The sequence below is a fragment of the Mastigoproctus giganteus genome, chromosome 5 (genome assembly GCF_048544385.1).
Source record: "Mastigoproctus giganteus isolate SK-2022 chromosome 5, ASM4854438v1, whole genome shotgun sequence".
Classification (NCBI taxonomy): domain Eukaryota; kingdom Metazoa; phylum Arthropoda; class Arachnida; order Uropygi; family Thelyphonidae; genus Mastigoproctus; species Mastigoproctus giganteus.
In genome coordinates, this window is record NC_143579.1 from 155,724,128 (window position 1) to 155,745,476 (window position 21,349).

Below are 21,349 nucleotides of genomic sequence, written 5' to 3' on the forward strand. Positions count from 1 at the left end.
AAACCCCATGACCTGCCCTGGCAGCCTGTCTGCATTGCTCAGAAAACTTCATATCTGACTGCACAATTACTCCCAGGTCTTTTTCATTTTCTACCGCCTTAAGTGTAGTACCACACAGTTGGTACGTTTCTCTTGGGTTACTTCTACCCATATGCAGTACTTTGCATTTGTCAAGGTTAAACTTCAGTTGCCACTTCTTAGCCCATCTGCCCAAATTATCCAGATCCTGTTGCAGTAGCACACTGCCATTACTGTTATTAACAACCCTGCCAACCTTTGTATCATCTGCAAACTTCGACATTAAGCCTGATATACCTTCATCAATATCATTGATAAATATACAAAACAACAGTGGACCTAACACCGAACCCTGTGGGACCCCACTAATAACATTAGTCCAAGTGGAGCAGCACCCATTGATTACCACCCTCTGTCTTCTCCCACTTAACCATCCTTTTATCCATTGTAGCAACTTACCCTTAATACCATTCTGCTCCAATTTGTACAATAGTCTTCCATGCGCAACAGTGTCAAAAGCTTTCCTGAAATCCAAATATATGATATCAAAATTATTTTTTGCATCCAGTTCCTTTGTAACCACATCATAATATCCTATCAAATTTGTCAGACAAGACTTTCCCTTAACAAACCCATGCTGTGTCTGAATTATTGCTGCAGTCTTGTCTAGATGATCCTGCAATGCATCTTTAACCAGTGACTCCATTATTTTACCAGGAACAGAAGTTAAACTAACTGGTCTGTAATTACTAACTTGTCTGTAATTGTAGATGTAAAACAATCAGTAAGATTGTTTTACATCTTACTGATTGTAAGATGTAAAACATCTTACAATCAAGGAACTATCGGAAACAAGATGGGAATGCAGGGTTGAAAGTGTCAAAGCTCTTAGATTCCAAATAGGTGACATTTATGACGCACTAATTGATGTTTTTGAAACAACCGTCGATTTCAAATGCCGAACAGAAGCTCTTTCACTGGCAAGAGAACTTAAAAGTTCTAAATTTCTCGTGATGCTATACATTTGGTATGATATTCTAACTCAGGTGAATCTTGTGAGCAAAGTTTTTCAAGGGAAGCACGTGCAATTAGAGACAGTGTTGGTACTTTTGGAAAGGACAAAGAAATTTTTAATATGTTATAAGGAAAATGGGTTTCAAACTTCACAGAGAATAGCCAAACAATTATCTAATGAATTAGAATGTCTTCTGAAGAAGCTGTTTTCCCTTCTGCCGATTCAGTCCGATGTAGACGTATCAAAAAGCAATTCTCTGGTGAGGCAGAAGATGAAATAATCTGTGATCCTAAAAAACGGTTCCAGGTAGAATTCTTTAATGTACTGTTAGATCAAGCAATAATGTCAATTACTGAACGATTTCAAGAGCAGGAAAAATTTAAAGAATCATTCGGATTTTTATTTGATATTCATAGTTTAAAAGTTTTAAGCGATGAAGAACTGCTAAAGTTTTTGTAATCATTTGCAATTGTTTCTATCTAATCCAGAAAACGGAGCTGAGAGTGACTTGGAAGGCCAAAATCTTCTTACTGAGCTTAGGACCCTGTCAAATGTTTTACCTTCACAATTATCACCTTTAGAGGTACTGAAATACATACATAACAATACTGTAGATTGAATGAGGTATTGACAAATATCTCTATCGCTCTACGAATGCTATTGACCATTCTTATGAGAGTAGCTTCTGGTGAGTGTAGTTTTTCTAAGTTAAAATTAATAAAATCAGTTCTGAGGTCTACAATGACTGAAGAAAGATTGGTAGACCTATCAGACATTTCAATTGAAAGTGAAATTTGTTAATCTTTAGACTATAGTGAAATAATAGCAGAATTTGTAAACAAAAAAGCAAGAAAGCTGTCTATTTAAAATTAATTATATTGACATTTAAATTATAGAATTGTGTTTTATAAAACTTTCCAATAAATTCAATCCTAACTATATTATATTTTTTTATACTATAAGTGAAAATATAAAAAATGTTACAACTCATAGAACCCAAAAAATAACTTTTGCCTATGATCTCCAAAACTGTAAGGCCGGCCCTGGGTGCAGCAAAAGCCTCAGGCTTCCTTGCACCATATGGCTAATTTCACCCCAGGGTCCCACATCTGGCGAGTATGGGCATGGCACACCCAGGGTCCTGAGCTGGATATCGTCATTCTTCTCTTTCTTGGTGATTCCCTTTTCTCTCTCTCTCTCTCAGGGTGGCTCAGGAATTTTTTTTTTTGGCTGGTGCAGCATAAGCCTCAGGCTTCCTTGCACCATATAGCTAATAATAATAATAATTATTATTATTATAAGCTTACTAGAAATATTTTTTGCTTTTCCCTACAAGGTAACGTCATCGCAAATTCGCAACTACCAATCACTGCCGAGCTGCTACCTGTATGCACTAATTGTGCTGAATACCACTGCTTGTCGGTCTATATCCTAAATTCTGACTAAATAGAGCACAGAGTAGTAAGATTGTACTACTACGTTTTGTCGTTGGTAATCTGTCTCTGGAAGTACAGTAGTGTCATTTATTCATTATATATTTTAAATTTAGTTCTTGTCATATTAGAATGGCCTGTCACAGTGAATTGGAATGTCATGCAGATAGTAATGAAAGACAAATATTCACCAACGAAAATAACACGATCATAGACGAGAGTGAGAAAAAAGATCGTGTGGAAGATATAGACATAGGTCGTAACGTCTCACGAACTGAATTGCCTTCCGATGAAAACGTGAGAAATACTATAAGTGCTTTCACATTCAGTGATAAGCCAAGCCTCGAAGAAATGTGAGTAGTCGTGGGCTCTGGCTTTTGCAGAACAATATGCAAGATGCGAGGTTAGGCTATCTGTGCAGAACCGATTATGCATTCAGAGAATTATACATAAGAGTGTGTTCTAAAAGCACCGGCATGTATCTCGCCCATTTTTAGGCTTACTGGACCTTTTTTTGTCATATATGGGCTGAAAATTTTGAATTGGAAAAACCGCTATGGTTAACATAACTTACTTCTCTGTGGTTCTATTGAAAAAAAAAAAAAGTTTATTGGAAAAAATTTAATTTGAAAATCGTAAAATCGAAACGGTAATACTTTGGACATATTATTAACCGTATTTTTATATTCAAAACAATGAATTCAGACATTTCAACCCCAGATTTGACAAAAAGGTGCAGATGGCAAATAGCTTAAACCTAAAAATAAGCAAAATTAAACCCCAGCAAAATTAAGCAAAATAAGTAATAGTGGCATGTGATGCAAGAAAGCAAGTGCATGAGCTTATGCAGCATCAGCCAATAAAAAATACCCTGTATATATATGCTCTGTAATTTTAAATACCCTGTGTATACAAGGTGTTTAAAAAATGATGGTTAATATTTTCAGGGTGAAAAGAACACTTAAAAAACAGCAAAAAAAGTCTGCAAATCAGGTGGTGCAGAGATAAATAGCATTTTTGGTAAACATTTGGTTACATAGAAGTGTTTGCTTCATTTGCATGTTTAATTTTTGGAACAGCATGAAAAAGTGAACAAATGTGGGTTCTCAGTTTAAATGGACATCAGGAATTCAATTTCAAACTAAACACTGAGAACAGGGAACACATGGAAGGTAAACATATAGGGTAATGCATGTTTACCTTCCATGGCCTCTACCCAATACAACTGTACACACATGTGGTATTGTTATCTCTTCCTCCTCCCACTGAGTGAAGAAACTAGTAGTGCAAGATGTTGCCAGTACTTCACATTTACCGTAGATCAAGTGCCTCTGAGGTTGTGCCTTCTGTTGTGAGTTATTGTAGTTAGTGTTTAATTCATTAATGGATGGCATTTACACTAATGCAGATATGTATTTAATGTATGGTGAAGCTAATGACATTGCATTGGAGGCTGCACATTTGTACTGTGAGGCTTTTTTCAATCAAAGATACCAGACAGTCTTACTTTTTTACTATCCATCAGCACCTGATGGATTGTACAAATTGGAGCAGAATGGTATTAAGGGTAAGTTGCTACAATGGATAAAAGGATGGTTAAGTGGGAGAAGACAGAGGGTGGTAATCAATGGGTGCTGCTCTTCGTGGACTAATGTTATTAGTGGAGTTCCACAGGGTTCGGTGTTAGGTCCACTGTTGTTTTGTATGTTTATCAATGATATTGATGAAGGTATATCAGGCTTAGTGTTGAAGTTTGCAGATTAGCATTAGCATTAGTAGAGGCATTTGATGCAAGAAAGCAAGCTTATGCAGCATCAGCCAAAAAAAAAAAAAAAAAAAACCCACTTCCACTTCACCCCTCTGTTCGTTCAAAATACCTGTCCAGCTGAGCCTTAAACTTATTTAGGCTATCAACCTCCACCACAAGGGATGGCAGTCTGTTCCACCAACCAACCACCCGCTGGCTAAAGGCAAATTTCCGCACGTCTATCCTACATCTATCTTTCCTCAATTTGAATTTATGCCCTCTCAGGTGATTTTTCTGAGCTAGAGGAAGAATCCCATCAGCATTGAGCATGCTTAAACCATTCAAGGCTTTATACACCTCTATCAGATCACCTCGCTGGTGCCTAGTCTCCATACACTGTAATTTGCAAAACTTAAGCCTTTCTTCGTAAGAGCACCCCTTTGTTCCATTCACTAATCTTGTTGCCCTTCTCTGTACTCGTTCCAGCAGCTCTACGTCCTTCTTGAAATGAGGCCTCCAGACCTGTATACAGTACTCTAGGTGTGGCCTGACCATTGCCTTATACAAGGGAATAATCACCTCCTTATCCCTGCTGGAAAAATTCCTGTATATCATTGACAATACTCCATGAGCTACTCTTGCAGCCCGTCTGCACTGCTCAGAGAACTTCATATTTGCCTGCACAATCACCCCCAAGTCCCTTTCATTCTCTACCACTGTCAGTGTAGTACCACAGAGTTGATACGTTGCTCTGGGGTTGCTCTTTCCCATGTGTAGTACTTTACATTTGTCAATGTTAAACTTCATTTGCCACCTCTCAGCCCATCTGCTCAACCTTTCCAGATCCTGTTGCAGCAGCATAGTGTCAGTAGTGTCCTTGACAACCCTGCCAACCTTTGTATCATCTGCAAACTTGGACATTAAGCTTGATATACCATCATCAATATCATTTATAAATACAGAAAACAATAATGGACCCAACACTGAGCCCTGAGTGACTCCACTAATAACATTAGTCCACGATGAGCAGTGTCCATTGATTACCACTCTCTGTCTTCTCCCCCTCAACCACCCCTTTATCCATAGCAGCAATTTGCCTCCAGTGTAGGCGCCTCCGTAGCCAGGTGGGAAGGAGCAGCAGTGCGTAGCACACGCTTCTTGATTAGACCGGGGTTCGAGCCCGTCACCACCAAATACGGAAGATGCGGAAAGGTCAGGAATGACCACCGCATATCCCGGAGCAATATGGCCTTAGTTGCTAATGTTCCTAAAAACCAAATAACAAACTAACAAATAACAAGCCTCCAATGTCACACTGCTCCAATTTGTGTAGCAGTCTTCCATGTGCAACAGTATCAAAAGCCTTTCTAAGATACAAGTATATAATATCAAAGTTATTCCCTGCATCCAGTTCCTTTGTGACCGCATCATAGTATCCAATCAAGTTGGTCAGGCAAGACTTCCCCTTAACAAAACCATGCTGTGTCTGAGCTATAACTGAAGTCTTGTCTAAATGATCCTGCAGTGCTTCTTTAACCAGTGCCTCCATTAATTTTCCTGGAACAGAAGTTAAGCTCACAGGTCTATAATTACTTGTGTCAGCCTTTGATCCTCCTTTGTGAATTGGGGTCACATTTGCACATTTCCAGTCTATGGGTACCTCCCCTGAGTCCAAGGAAGCTCTCATAATTATGGCTAAGGGTTTGCTTACTTCCTTTGCTGCCTCCTTTAATATAACTGGATAGATCCCATCCACCCCGGGTGCCTTTCTTGTGTTTATCTTCAACAGTTTCTCCTCCACTTTACTCCCAGTTATTTCAAGATTCTGTAGCTTACTGCTAGAGTTGAATACACCTCTGGCATTCCCCTTGCTGAATAACTCCTCATGTGTGAATGTCGATGCAAAATATTCATTTAGTTTGTTAGCTACCTGAGCAGGATCATCAACAGTTGACCCATCAATATCAAGTGGACCAATCAGATTCATCCCCTTCCTTCTAGAGTTTACATAAGTAAAGAACTCTTTGCTGTTTTTCTTTGCATCCCTTGCCAAGGATTTCTCGTAATCTGCCTTCGCCTGCCTAACCTCCTTTGTAACTTGGTTGCATATCAACTTGTATCTGTCATAGGCTTCTGTGTCATGTGTTAATTTGTAAGTATCCCATGCATTTTTCTTCTCTGCCATATGCCTCATTAGTTCATCTGACATCCATTTTGGCCTAAACCTTGAACAATATTTCTTAGTTGGTATGTAAAGCCTAGTAGCTTCCAAGATAAGTTCTTTGAATGCTTCCCATTTTGAATTTGCTGTTGGTAACATCATCAGTTGGTCCCACTGTATAGAATTTAAATACTGTCTCAATCCATCGTAGTCGCCTTTACGGAAGCAATAACCCTTCCCTTTACCCCTAATGGTAGTTACCTCTTTCAGTAAATCCCACTTCGGCACACTGTGATCACTGCCACCTAGTGGTTCATTTATCTGCAGATTCTTAATGCATGAAGAATCACTGCTGATAATCAAATCAAGAGTATTACTCCCTCTAGTTGCCTCCCGAACATGCTGGTGTAGAAAACAATCATCCAATAAATCCACAAAAGCCCTGCTAGTGTGTGAGTAACCAGCCCCCAAATTCCAGTCAATATCTGGGAAATTAAAATCTCCCATTATAAGACTCTCTGATTTACTGGCCCACTCTATTTCCCTGTACAGTTCCTTATTATACTCATCAGAGTCATTAGGCCTATAGCACACTCCTACTCTCAATTTTGATCTCCCAATGCTTATGTCACACCAAACTGACTCAACACTGCACTGTCCAGCGATGTCGACTGGCTTCACTTCCTTGGTTTTTATGTGTTTCTTAACTAATAGCATAATCCCTCCCCCCTTCCTATCCTCTCTATCCTTTCTGTAGACGTTGTACTCCCCAAATTGCAGTTCTGCATCCCTTATATCTGTGTGACACCACGTCTCTGATATCCCAACAATATCTGCCTTTGATGTTTTGAGCAATACCTCAAATTCATCAAATTTATTTACTAAACTCCTAGCATTGGTGTACACGCAAGTATACCTGCACCTGTTTCTATTCTTAGCTACCCTAACACAACCCATGTGTTTACTTGTACCGCAATGGCTCCCAGCAGTCTCTGAAATACCGTGCATCTTGTTTTTCAGGCTTCTGCTCATTCTAATAGAAGCAGTGCAAGAATCTCTTTCACCTCTGCCAGTGGCTACTGTCAATCTATTGGTCTTTGTCTCCCCCCAAGCTAGCAGTTTTCCGACCCACCTAACACTGCCTCGATAGCATCAGCAAATATTCTTGCACCCTTTCTATTTAAGTGTATCCCATCCCTGTAGAAGCAATCTCTCCTGTTAACAAGTACAGTCCAGGCTGAAAAAAATTCTACCCCTTGAGCCTTGCACAATCCCTCCAGGGCCGAATTGATCGACAAGGCTCTCATCATATACTCCCTCCTATCGTGTCTGGGCAGAATTGCAGACACTTTCAAATTCAACCCTAATTCACGGCTTTTTTTCAACAGTGACCTGTACTTGCTAAGTAATTCCGCCGGTCTCCTACTCTTAATATCATTAGTGCCAACGTGTACAACTATATCACCTTTTGTGCCCTTAAAAGATGATATCCGCTCTACAACGTCATCAACCTTTGCCCCTGGCAGACATACCCTGGTCCTGTTCCACCTATCTTTTTTACAAAGCATGTTCCCCGTTTCCCTGACAATAGAGTCACCAACAACTACTAGTTCCTTCGGGACCAGCGCATTCTGCCTTGGGGGTTGTCTCTGTGTCACGCAATGCCCAAGTGCAAGCTCTGGCATTGATGTGGGCAGCTGAGAGCTTGATGGGCCCCTCAATTTAGTTTCTTCGAGGGCATCCACCCTGTCCTTCAATCTCTCATATAGGCCCACAAGAACGCCGAGTTGTTGCCTGATATCGATACACTCCTTGCATCGCGCACACACAAAGACATCCCCCTTGGCAGTATCATGTCCCGTACCCGATTGCTCTGCAAACATCAAGCAAACAATATGATACAAAGGTTGGCAGGGTTGTTAATGGCAGTGTGCTACTGCAACAGGATCTAGATAATTTGGGCAGATGGGCTAAGAAGTGGCAACTGAAGTTTAACCCTGACAAATGCAAAGTACTGCATATGGGTAGAAGTAACCCCAGAGAAACGTACCAACTGTGTGGTACTACACTTAAGGTGGTAGAAAATGAAAAAGACCTGGGAGTAATTGTGCAGTCAGATATGAAGTTTTCTGAGCAATGCAGACAGGCTGCCGGGCAGGTCATGGGGTTTTGTCAATGATATATAGGAATTTTTCTAGCAGGGAGAAGGAGGTGATTGTCCCTCTGTATAAGGCAATGGTCAGGCTATGCCTTGAGTACTGCGTACAGGTCTGGAGGCCTCATTTTAGGAAGGATGTAGATTTACTTGAGCGTGTACAGAGAAGGACAACAAGATTGTTGAGGGGAATGAAGGGATCCTCTTACCAAGAGAAGCTTAAGTTCTGCAAATTGCAGTGGCTGGAGACTAGGCACCTGCGCGGTGATCTGATTGAGGTATATAAGGCCTTGAATCGGTTGAGCACGCTGAATTCTGATGGGATCCTTCCACTTGTTTAGATTACGAACCTAAGGGGGCATAAATTCAAATTAAGAAAAGACATGTAGAATAGATGTGTGGAAATTTACCTTTAGCCAGCGGGTGGTTAATTGCTGGAACAAACTTCCATCTGTCGTTGTGGAAGTTGACAGGTTAAATAAATTTAAGGAGGAACTGGACAGGCATTTGGAGGGAATGGTGTGATTTTTTTTTTTTTTTTTTTTTGGCTGATGCTGCATAAGCTCATACACTTGCTTTTTTGCATCACATGCCACTACTACTACTACTACCTTAGAGAGCATGGATGCTTTTCATCCAGCGGAGTGAAGGGAGGCCGAGATCAGTTAGTACTTTGGAACTGGAGGAAACCATGCTGCAGAGTATACAAATCCAAGCACAAGGATTGCTGTAGTAGAGTACATTAACCACAACATTGTTTGGTGGATTTTGCATGAAAAGACCAGGAAGGCCAAGACATTCAAGTTTGCAGTGGAAATGACTACCCACCAAGAATCAACTTCAGCCAGTGAATGCTGCAGAAATGTATCAGAAATCCTATGTTCACAAGTAATGTTTTTTCACAGATGGAGAATCTTTCACTCAAAATGGTATTTTTAATTTTCACAGTTGCCATGTTTAGGATGAAGAAAATCTGAATTGTTCGATTGCAACATCAACATTGAATGTGTGGGCAGATATCCTAGGAGACCATTGGATAGGATTGCATATTCTCCCTAACTGGTATTTTTGGATTATGAAAATGTTGTTGTTATTTGGTTTTTAGGAGCATTAGCAACTAAGGCCATATTGCTCCGGGGATATGCGGTGGTCATTCCCTGACCTTTCCACATCCTCCGTATTTGGTGGTCACGGGCTTGAACTCCGGTCTAATCAAGGAGTGTGTGCTACGCACTGCTGCTCCTGGCTATGGAGGTGCCTTGGATTATGAAAAGGCATTTGATTCTATACAGCATAAGACAATGTTTTGGGCACTGGAAAGACAAGGCATAGACACCCCATACATTATGATTTTGAAGAAGATATATGAGAATTCTACCTCCTTTATTAGGCTAGACAAGGTCACGGGCTTGAACTCCGGTCTAATCAAGAAGCACGTGCTATGCACTGCTGCTACTACCCACCTGGCTACGGAAGTGCCTTGGATTATGAAAAGGCATTTGATTCCATACAGCATAAGGCAATGTTTTGGGCACTGGAAAGACAATGCATAGACACCCATACATTATGATTTTGAAGAAGATACATGAGAATTCTATCTCCTTTATTAGACTAGACAAAGACAGTAGCAAATTTAAAATTGAGAAAGTTCGACAAGGGGAGACAATATCTCAGAAGTTGTTTACTGCTGCCTTTGAGGAAGCTTTCAGAAGATTGGACTGGTCACAGAGAGGTGTCAATGTGAATGGAAAGTACCTAAACCATTTACAGTTTGTAGATGACATTGTGATCATAAGCCATGATATAGAAGAATTAGAGGAAAACCTTAATCAGTTATGCAGAGTTAGTAAGGATTTCAGACTAAAGATGAATATGGCTAAAGGAAAAGTAATGATGAACAAGTATGTCACAGAAAGGGATATAATTGTTGGAGTAGAAATTGAAAATGTGGATTCATATACTTATCTTGGACAAGTCATTAACTGTAACAGTGATAAATGGCTGGAAATCAAGGGAAGAATAAATTTCTGATGGATAGCATTCAGGAAATATAGTCACATACTGAGGAGCAATATCCCAATTTGTCTGAAACGTAAAATAATGAACCAATGTATACTCTCCACCATGACTTATGGAAGTGAAACTTGGGCACTCACCCAAAAGAATGGAAGAGAAGCTGAAAACTACACAGGGAAGAATGGAACAAATCTTATTAGGAATCGGACCGTTGGATTAGAAGAGAAACATGGATTAGGCAGCAAATACAAGTAAAGGACATTCTTATCAAAACTAAAGAATTAAAATGGACTTGGAGAGGACACATAGCTCAAAGATATGATGAAAGATGGACTAAGAAAATAACGGAAAAGTACCCAAGAGAAACTAAAAGAAAATCTGGAAGATAACAGTGATGAACAGATGAAATTCAGGAGTTCGTGGGTAGTAAATGGATGGCCATTGCACAAAACAGAAGGAATTGGAAAGTTGCTGGAGAGGCCTTCATCATGCAGTGGATTGAAAATGACTGGTGATGATTCTCCCTAACAGACTTAAAGGCCCTTCATTTCCTAAAAATGATCTACCAAAGCTTCTGGAGGATTTTTCTCTTCAGCAGCTTCAAAAGTTTGGTTTATGCATGATGATGCACCAGCACATTTATATGAGAGAACATCTGAGTGAAAGATATGGCTCACAATTAATAGGATGAGATGGTCCTGTGGCTTGTACTCCCAGGTCATCTGATCATGGTGCACTATAGCCTTAGTTGCTTTTTTGCCATTAAAATCCAAATCCAATCCCAGGCCATTTGACTTAAATCCCACAGATTTTTGTATCTGGTGTTATTTGAAAGCTCTGGCTTTCAAATTTCATCACCTGCAGATATGATGGGAGAACTACAACAGCACGTTCAATATAGCTATCAGGAAATCAGAGATGTTCCAGGAATTTTTGAAAGAGTACATGCTTCAATGATGAGAAAACTGCATTTAGATGAATGGGCAACATTTCGGACATCTTCTCTAAGAAATGCACATTTTAAAATGATCTAACCAAATTGTAAAACTGTCGATAAAAAATGGGATTGCTTTGCCTTTTCATTCCTCACATTCACAAAACAACAGGGTGAATCATGTGAACACTTTTGAGCTAATACAGTTACTTTTCAAGTAAACACCCTAACAAAAATTGCTGTTTAACTCAGAAATGGCTAATTTGCTGATATATGTTTACCGATTATTTTGAAGTTTTGTTTCACCTTGAATATATTTATTCAAGGTGAAAGAAATTTATTCAAGAAATTTTTTTTAGCTGGTGCAGCATAAGCTTCAGGCTTCCTTGCACTATATGGCTAGTAATGATAAATCCACAAAACTCTTGCTAGCGTGTGAGTAACCAGTCAATATCTGGAAAGTTAAAATCCTCCATTATAAGACATTCTGATTTACTGGCTCACTCCATTTCTCTGCATAATTTCTCATTATACTTATCAGATTCAATAGACCTATAACACACACACCTACTGTCATTTTTTCCCTTACCCAGTGCTTATGTCACACCACACTGACTCAACATTGCATTGTCCACCAATGTCATTTGGGTGCACTTCTTTAGATTTTGTGTTTCCTAATTGACAGCATGACCCCTCCTCCCTTCCTGTCCTGTCTATCCTTTTTGCACACATTGTACTCCCAAAATTCCAATTCTGCACTGCTTATATCTGTGTGACACTACATCTCTGATATCTGAACAATATCTGCATTTGACGTTTTGATTAGCACTTCAAACTCATCAAATTTATTAACTATACTTCTAGTATTGATGTACATGCAGGTATACATGCACCTGTTCCTACTCTTAGTTACCCTAACACAGCCCATGTATTTACTTATTCCATGATGACTCTCATCAGTCCTGGAAATCTTCAGTACCTTGCTTTCCAGGCTGCTGCTTATTATAATAGTAGCAGTGCAAGAAATACTTTCACCTCTGCTTGCGTCCACTGTTAATCTTTTAGTCTGTGTATCCCCAAGCTAGCAGTTTTCCGACCCACCTAACATTGCCTTGATCTTCACTGTCTTCTTCCACTTTACCATTCCTTTATCCATAGCAGTAACTTGCCCCTAAAGCCACATTGCTAATGTTTGTACAGCCGTCTTTTTTGTGCAACAGTATCAAAAGTCTTCCTGAAATGCAAGTATATCATGTCAGAATTGTTATTTGCATTCAGTTCCTTGGTCATTGCATTATAATAACCTATCAGATTGGTTAGACAAGACTGCCCCTTAACAAATCTCTGCTGTAATTGTATGCCTGTCCAGATGGTCCTGCATTGCGTCTTTAACCAGTGTTTCCATTATTTTCCCTGGAAGAGATGTTAAGCTACATGTCTGTAATTATGTCACCTTTTAATCCCCCTTTATGAATTGGGGATACATTTGCACATCTCCAGTCCATAGGTACTGCCCCTTAATCCAAGCATGCTCTCATAATTGTGGTTAACATTTTCCTTACTTCTTTTGTTGCCTCCCTTAATATAATTGGATTGATTCTATCTGCCCCAGGTGTCTTTTTTTATGTCTATCTTCATCAATTTTCCCTCCACTTTCATTTCAGTTTTCACTAAGTAATTTAGTTCCTTGTTAGAGTTTGATAAACTTCTGGCATCCCCTTCTCCAAAGAATTCCTCATGTGAATGTAGATGCAGTAAGTAAGTAGAATCATGGCTTAGAATGGACTGGGGGTGTTGTTCTGTTTCATCACATGAATCAGTAATGTCATGTACATAGAGGGTGGCCATAATTTAAGTATCCCTATTCAGAGCTCTCTGCAGCTCTAAGTAATAAGCAGAATGCCACCAAAATTAGTAAGTAAACTATTCAAGGCATGGGGAGAAGGATCCCATGAAAAAAAAAAATTAGTTCCAAAATCTGCAACAGGAGATAATATGGCGCTATGCAAGAGGAAAGACATGACAAACCACCAACAAATAAATAATTAAGACAAACCTTAATGAAATTATTAATTTTTATTTGTGCTCTTTGCAAAAAAACAGAAAGAAACAACTAAACTGCCAGAGGAAATGGTTTCACAGTTCCAAACTCACTCACAGTATACTCCTAATGGTCGACGATGTCGCCGTGGTGGAGTTGGTTTTTGATGTGATTACCATTGTTCTCGACCAGAAATTGCATTCGATGCACAGTGTGCTCCACTGCGGAGTGCAATGTCTCTGGAGTAATCTTCCGCACTTGTTGCGTTACGTTGTCCTTTAAGACAGCCACTTTAGCGACACTTCCTCGATGGATATTGGCATTGAGGTTACCCCACAGCCGAAAATCACATGGTGTAAGGTCAGGTGAACGTGGTGGCCATGCAATGGGAAACAAATGACTAATGACCCTATCTGCAGTAAAGTGATGCTGGAGAAGCTGCTGTACTGGTCATGTGATATGAAGAGGAGCCCCCATCTTGCATAAAAATTGTCTCATTAAGGCATCCTCTTTGTTGCAGTTGAGGAATAATGTTAACAGTAAACTTATAGAATGTGCTTGCGATGTTCACGTTGTGCCTTTATAGCTCTCTGCTGCTGGGGAAATTAAATTAACTCAGATTTATGCAAATTTTCTGCTCTCTTAGGTGATTTATTTTTTAGTTTGGATTTAAAACTTTAGTGAAATTCGGTGTTTCTGCAAAGAGCACAAATAAAAATTTGTAATTCATTAAAGTTTGTCTTAGTTATTTATTTGTTGGTACTTTGTCATGTCTTTCCTCTTGTACAGCACCATATTATCCCCTATCGGCAGATTTTGGAACTAATTTTTTTTTTTCGTGGGATCCTTCTCCGTATGCCTTGAATAGTTTACTTACTAATTTTGGTGGCATTCCACTTATAACTTAGAGCTATAGAGAGCTCTGAATAGGGATACTTTAATTATGGCCACCCTGTATTTCACTATTAAAAATAAATGATATATTATTCACAAGTAGATTTTGTCAAAATGAATAAGTTAGGTAAACTTATTCATTTTGACCCACTGAAGTAGAATACATTAAAAACTAGTGCATAGTAGTAGTAGTAGTGGCATGTGATATAAGAAAGCAGTGTATGAGCTTATGCAGCATCAGCCAAAAAAAAAAAAAAATTACACAACCATTCCCTCTAAATGTTTGTCCAGTTCCTCCTTAAATTTATTTAACCTATCAACTTCCACAACGACAGATGGAAGTTTGTTCCAGCAATTAACCACCCGCTGGTTAAAGGCAAATTTCCGCACATCTGTCTTTCCTTAATTTTAATTATTATTATTATTATTATTATTATTAATGGCCATATGGTACAAGGAAGCCTGAGGCTTATGCTGCACCAGCCAAAAAAAAAAAAAAAAAAAAAAAATTCCCAAGTTACCCCCTGAGAGAGAGAGAGAGAAGTAGAAAGGAATCACCAAGAAAGAGAAGAATGATGATATCCAGCTCAGGACCCTGGGTTTGCCAAGCCCATACTCACAATATATGCCCTTTTAGGTTCATAATCCGAACAAGTGGAAGAATCCCATCAGAATTTAGCGTGCTCAGCCTATTCAAGACCTTATACACCTCAATCAGATCACTGCGCAGGTGCCTAGTCTCCAGCCATTGCAATTTGCAGAACTTAAGCCTCTCTTGGTAAGAGGATCCCTTCATTCCCCTCACCAATCTTGTTGCCCTTCTCTGTACACGCTCAAGCAAATCTACATTCTTCCTAAAATGAGGCCTCCAGACCTGTATGCAGTACTCAAGGCGTGGCCTGACCATTGCCTTATACAGAAGGACAATCGCCTCCTTTTCCCTGCTAGCAAAATTCCTATATATCATTGACAAAACCCCATGACCTGCCCTGGCAGCCTGTCTGCATTGCTCAGAAAACTTCACATCTGACTGCACAATTACTCCCAGGTCTTTTTCATTTTCTACCACCTTAAGTGTAGTACCACACAGTTGGTACGTTTCTCTTGGGTTACTTCTACCCATATACAGTACTTTGCATTTGTCAAGGTTAAACTTCAGTTTCCACTTCTCAGCCCATCTGCCCAAATTTTCTAGATCCTGTTGCAGTAGTACACTGCCATTACTGTGTGCTACTTCTTCCTCTGTAATTCTCTTTCATAACGAAAATTAGTAGTTGCTCAACATTTGCATTGGAATCGCAACTGAAATAGAACTTTGATTCATCAAATTTCGAAGAAAATGTGCACACACACATACACAAATGGTGCAGGATAGTTAAAACCACTCTCCCAATATTTATATAAAAATACATTTAGGTTAAATAATGATTTTAAGGAATTGCATTATTGTCAAATTAGCATAATGCAGTGTTCTCCCCAGGATCTATTGAGTGGGCGCACTTCTCAGTGAATTTAACTGACTGCCCGCCTAAAATTTAAGCGATTCTAGTGGTACCGTATGGTACTGCTCATTGATCTTGATCAATATTAATTCGAACATACTATGCAATCAAGGTCAATGCGACACTAGCATATAATGTTAAATGATACAATTAATTTTTGCTGTGGATCGCATAAGTCACATTTATAAATAACAGAAAATTTTATAATATTGCAAAGTATTACACTTCCCCACCTCATAACAGCTACTTCATAATGCCAACTGGCTGACAAAATTTTCTGAGAGGAACACTGTAATGTATAGTTCATTAGTTTATATTGGCAGTTTTATTTGAAAGGATATTGTATATTTTTCAGCCGAAAAATAACTGCAGATTTTTGTAGTGAACGAGATTGGGACCAATATCACAGGCCACGGAATTTATTTATAGCATTGGTTGGAGAAGTTGGAGAAGTAGCTGAGCTCATGTTAGTATAGCAATATTTTTTATTCTCTCCCCCGTATTTCATAAACTATATCTTTTGTGTTTTATATGTTTTATCTTGTTGCTCAATTTATTATTTATCAATAAAGTACATTGATAAATAATAAAAAATAAAATTTTAACCTTAAGTTTTGAGAAAAGTATTTAGTTTTTTTTTTTTATGAAAACCTCAAACACGAAAGGTATTAGAATCTATAGTACATAGGACCATGTATGGGTTGAAGACTAAGAAGACAGAAGTTACTTGTGAACATTAGACTTAAATGTCTGTAGATTGTAAATTTTCAGGAAAGCATGTGTAGAAGGTTGTTTCAGAAAACAGAAGTTGAAGATAAATGAGGAAGAGGAAAAATTTGTTCTGTAAGTTTGAAGTTGGACAGTAAAAATTTGTTGACTGGTTCAGCACATGTTCAGACTGGTCTAGAAGAGAGAGGGTATTATAGATGCCAATTCAGAAGAACAGTGCCTATGGAAGTATCTAAAGAAAAGGCATGCAGCAAAAAACAAAACATCTATGAGACATAGAACGGAGAGCCTTTGTAAGAGGTGGATTGTTAATTAGCCTGACTGTGCTCTTTTGAATTGAGTACTAAGTCTTTGATTGAGATTATTAGAGTGGATATGTGCACATGTACCATCTTTGAAACAAAAGGAATTGTATAGTGAATAATTATTACAACTGAGATGAGCAATTTTTGAGGCAATTGATAATTGCCTCAAAAACTATCAGAAACAGTAAGTGGGGTCTTAGCAGACTGTAAGTGGAAATGGACATCACCGAGATTGGAACTGAGATCATCTACAGTAGCAGACAAAAAAAAACTGCATCACTTGTGAATTTTGCAAATAATGTGTTTTGCGCTGCATTGTGGGTTGCAGAAATGTTCGAAATGCATCTGTTAGATGGGATATATATCTCTGTGAATGAAATCCAATAAAAAGACTCCACCTGATATACCTAATTGTCATAAATATCTTCCCAAAGGGTAAAATGCATAATTAATGGAAATATGAGAAATCATGCAAATGGCAATCATGAAAAAACAAGACATACATTTTTTTTGCATTTATGTGTACAAACTGAAATGACAAGTTAATGTAATAGTATTATGTACTGTAAATCAGCAAAATAAGTCCTTAATCTTTTATTGTTCCTCCTCGAGCTGCAATTACAGCCTTGCAACGACTTGGCATAGAGTTAATCAACTTCAGGATATACGGTTGTCCAATTTCGTGGTACCACACCCTTACATGCTGTCCTGCAGCAGAATCGTACTTGTTGACTTCTGAGCAATTTTAGATGACATTATGTACCAGAAATTTTCAATAGGGTTCAAAGGTGCAGTCATACCTCAGAATTTCTGAGGTATGACTGCACCTTAAGGGAGAAAAACGAGAGAAAACATTGGTATAAGTATGTTTTAAGCATTGTGAGACAAGAAAACAAACTCATCATGAAATCTAAATAGCATAAAACTTACCAATTTTGCTGTGTGGCAAGGTGCTGAGTCTTATATCCACACAGACGGCCAAAATGCAGTTTTGGCCGTCTGTGTGGTGATCCCTATAATTGGTTTCAGGCACTCATACAAGATAGCAGTATAGGTTTCTGCATTCACTGTTCTGTTAATAAGCTTAATTCGCTCCACCCCCTTTGCTTGTTATGCATCCCCAGACCATCTGACTGGTGGGGAACTTTACAGTTGGTGTTATGCAGTCAGGATAGTATGCCTCCGATTTTCGTCTTCTGACATATCGCTTCCCATCTGAGCCATGCAGGCTGAATTTCGATTCATCAGAAAATATGACGGTGTCTCATTGCTCTTTTATCCATGAAACATGCTTTTTAGCCCAAGCAAGTTGCTTCTTCTTCATTTGTTGGGTCAACAATGGCTTCTTCTTGGGCCGATAGGCATGCAGATCACATTCCGAAAGCCATCTTTGGATAGTTTGTGCTTGTTTCAACACCAGAGGCAATCTCAAAGTCCAGTTTTAGATCAGAAGCACTAGCATGGTGATTATGAAGGCATAGCCATTTCAAATATTGGTCTTGGGAAGGCGTAGTCACTCTCTTACGGCCTGATCCAGGTCTTCTCTTCACATCACCGGGTTCATGCTTCAATTTCAGCACCCGGGATACTGTTGACTGCTGGCAGCCTATTTTATTAGTGATAGCACGCCTAGAAAGCCCTTCCTGGGACAGAGCAACAGCTATCCTTTTTTTTTGTTTGGTGTCAACTGTACATATGAAGCGGTCCCAGAATGATGGTGCCGGACTGTCGTGAATTTCAGCGCTCCTGAAAAAGTTATCAAAAAGTGATTAAAAATACGGTTAAAAGTGCCAAAATGGATATAAAAAGATATCGGACGGACGAAGGAACAACGGGTTAGTGATATAGAGTGTTTTTTTTTTTTTTAATTGCTGTCAGCAATAATTAGCGTCGTAAGACTAAAATTAAAAAATCGTATGGAATAGTTGCTTGGCCTATAGACTTAACATGGGAAGCTATACAGCCTGATATATAGGAAATTGCTGACAACAAAACTTTATGTTATGGCATTAATTTTATATTGTTGTGTATTTTGGAACACTGGGGATAATGTCGGTGACTCTGGGGACACCTCCAAAGTAGAAATAGCGTGATTAGACGCCGGAAAGAGAAAATCTCCGTCGGCCGTGCGGCCTACATACAAAAAACAACAACAACCCAGGTGGACATATTGCCTTCTTCCCCAATGTCCAAACAAAGGAATTGACGGGAAGGGCGCGATTGACAACAGCAGTGAACATACAGGCATCTGGGGGTTGCAATAGTGAGAGTAGGGAACGGATCAGCACACGCGGTCGTCAAAGCTACGTACGGGCTAGCGTAAAAACACAACAGACAAGGAAGACAAGAACGGCCGACCGGGCTAGCCGAGTGGGTAAAGTACCTGCCTGGCAACCCAAAGGTCGCGGGTTCGATTCCTGCCTCGGGCTTGGATCAAAGTACTGCAAAAACCTTGGGAGGTGCAATATGGCCACAGAAGCCGATGCGCCAACAACTACCAAATCAAAAAAAAAAAAAAAAAAAAAAAGAAGACAAGAACATCGTCACCCCAAAAAAAAAATTTTTAAACATGCATAACTCCGGGAATACTGGGTCAAATCGGATGGTACTTGGGACAGGCCCCCAATAGCCTAACCCCTATCACGCAGACACACCATATACAGAAAAGGACAGGAACATCACCATCCTTATCACCAAACTCATATCTAATCAACTACTGGGCTGATAAAGCTGATATTTGGCCGGTGGCCTCCTCAACAGATCCCAACTACCCAGACATACAACACTGCCTACATCCAAGAACATCACCAACTTCAGGAAAAATATGTACTGGAAGACAAGTAAAAGAAGCAACTAAAAGGAGGAGAGCAAACAGAGATAGAAACCTCGGAATTGCTGCCCCGACTAAGCCCATAAATAATAAAGACAACGAGATGACAATATTGAACTGGAGACAAGAACATCGCAGTATTTAGTAAGAAAACTTTGGCTGCCCATAACTCAGCTCCCCGGGGCACTACAGAGTTGATATTCAGGTCACAAGTAGGGGATAAGAAATTTTACCTCCCCCCCAAGTTACAGCGCCCCCTGGCGGGAAAATTTTCAAAAGCTGATAACTCGGCCCCAAATTAACCAAATGCGATAAAAATCGGTATCTGGCCTATTCCAGACGTTACCGACACACCCAGAAAATTTCAAAGGCCTGGGACAATTAGAACAAAAAATATAGCGAAAACACTGGTTCCCCAAAGGCAACATATTTAACTGAGTAGCGGAAGCAGGCATTGAAACCAGGAAAAAATGGATACCTCAACCAGTAGTGGGACATCAGCCTCCACGATTGAGATGGCAGGAAACCTGACTCTGGCACCAGGGGGGAAAGACCCCCTAGAAGAATTAGCGACCGAACTAAGAAACAAGTTACCAAATACCTCCACAAGGGGAAATGAAAATGACACAACAATAAACGACACAAATGGACTGGACCATCCCACATGTGAATCCAACCTAGAGACCTTAATGGAATTAAAAACCAAATTCCTACAAGTCTTCAAAAAGGGGAAAACAGTCACAGCAAATATGGTAGTGGAGCTGGTAAAAATATGGGGCTCTGTAGAGAACTTAGTAATACAGTCATCCCTGGAATTAGAGAGACTGAAAGTTTTCAAGGAGAAACCCATGCCCACGTCCACTCCAGTGGCAACATATGCCAGTACAGTGGCAGCTAAAGTCGATGGGAAAACAGAGCAAGATCTAATACCATCAGGGTCTCAGACTAAACATGTAATCCTGGTAAAACCGAATGACCAGAGTAAAATCAAAACGAGTGAAGAAGTCAGCAACACAATCACAAGAAATTTCAAGAGAGAATTCAAAAACATAAGAATAAAATCGATAAGGAAACTAAGGGACAGAGGAGTGGTCATAGAGACAGCCACACTCAATGACCTAAACAAACTAAAACAATGCACTAAATTCCAAGAATACAATTTTAAAATTGACTCCCCACGTAAATTAAGACCAACAGTAATAGTATATGATGTCGACAAGGACCTCCCAGACAAGGAATTTTTGGAAGACTTATACGAAAAAAACTTCGAGGGCTCCAAAATTTCACTAGAGGAATATACAAATGAAGTAAAAGTGCATTTCAGAATAAACGCCAGACAAAAAACCAACAAGCACCTGGTACTTGAGGTCTCACCACGCGCACGTAAGCACCTACTCAACCACGAGGGGCGCATATACATAGGGTGGTCGGTGCACTACCTGAAAGACTTTTTTGTAGCAACCAGATGCTTCAAGTGCCTAGCCTATGGGCACTCAGCAAAGTACTGCAGGCAGAGTGAACACACATGTGGCCACTGTGGCGAGGTGGGGCACCAACAGGCCTCCTGCA

At 39.6% G+C, this 21,349-nt stretch overlaps 1 protein-coding gene across 1 annotated transcript in view; it reads left to right on the plus strand.

Annotated features, from left to right (window-relative positions):
- Positions 1-2,444: 2,444 nt before the first annotated feature.
- Positions 2,445-21,349, plus strand: part of LOC150085779 (dCTP pyrophosphatase 1-like) — an 81,182-nt gene continuing 62,277 nt past the window's right edge. The window contains exons 1-2 of the mRNA XM_090373482.1: positions 2,445-2,819; positions 16,272-16,382. Of these exons, the coding sequence (XP_090229608.1) occupies positions 2,599-2,819; positions 16,272-16,382 (332 nt within the window). The 5' untranslated portion in view covers positions 2,445-2,598. The remainder of the gene's footprint in view (positions 2,820-16,271; positions 16,383-21,349) is intronic.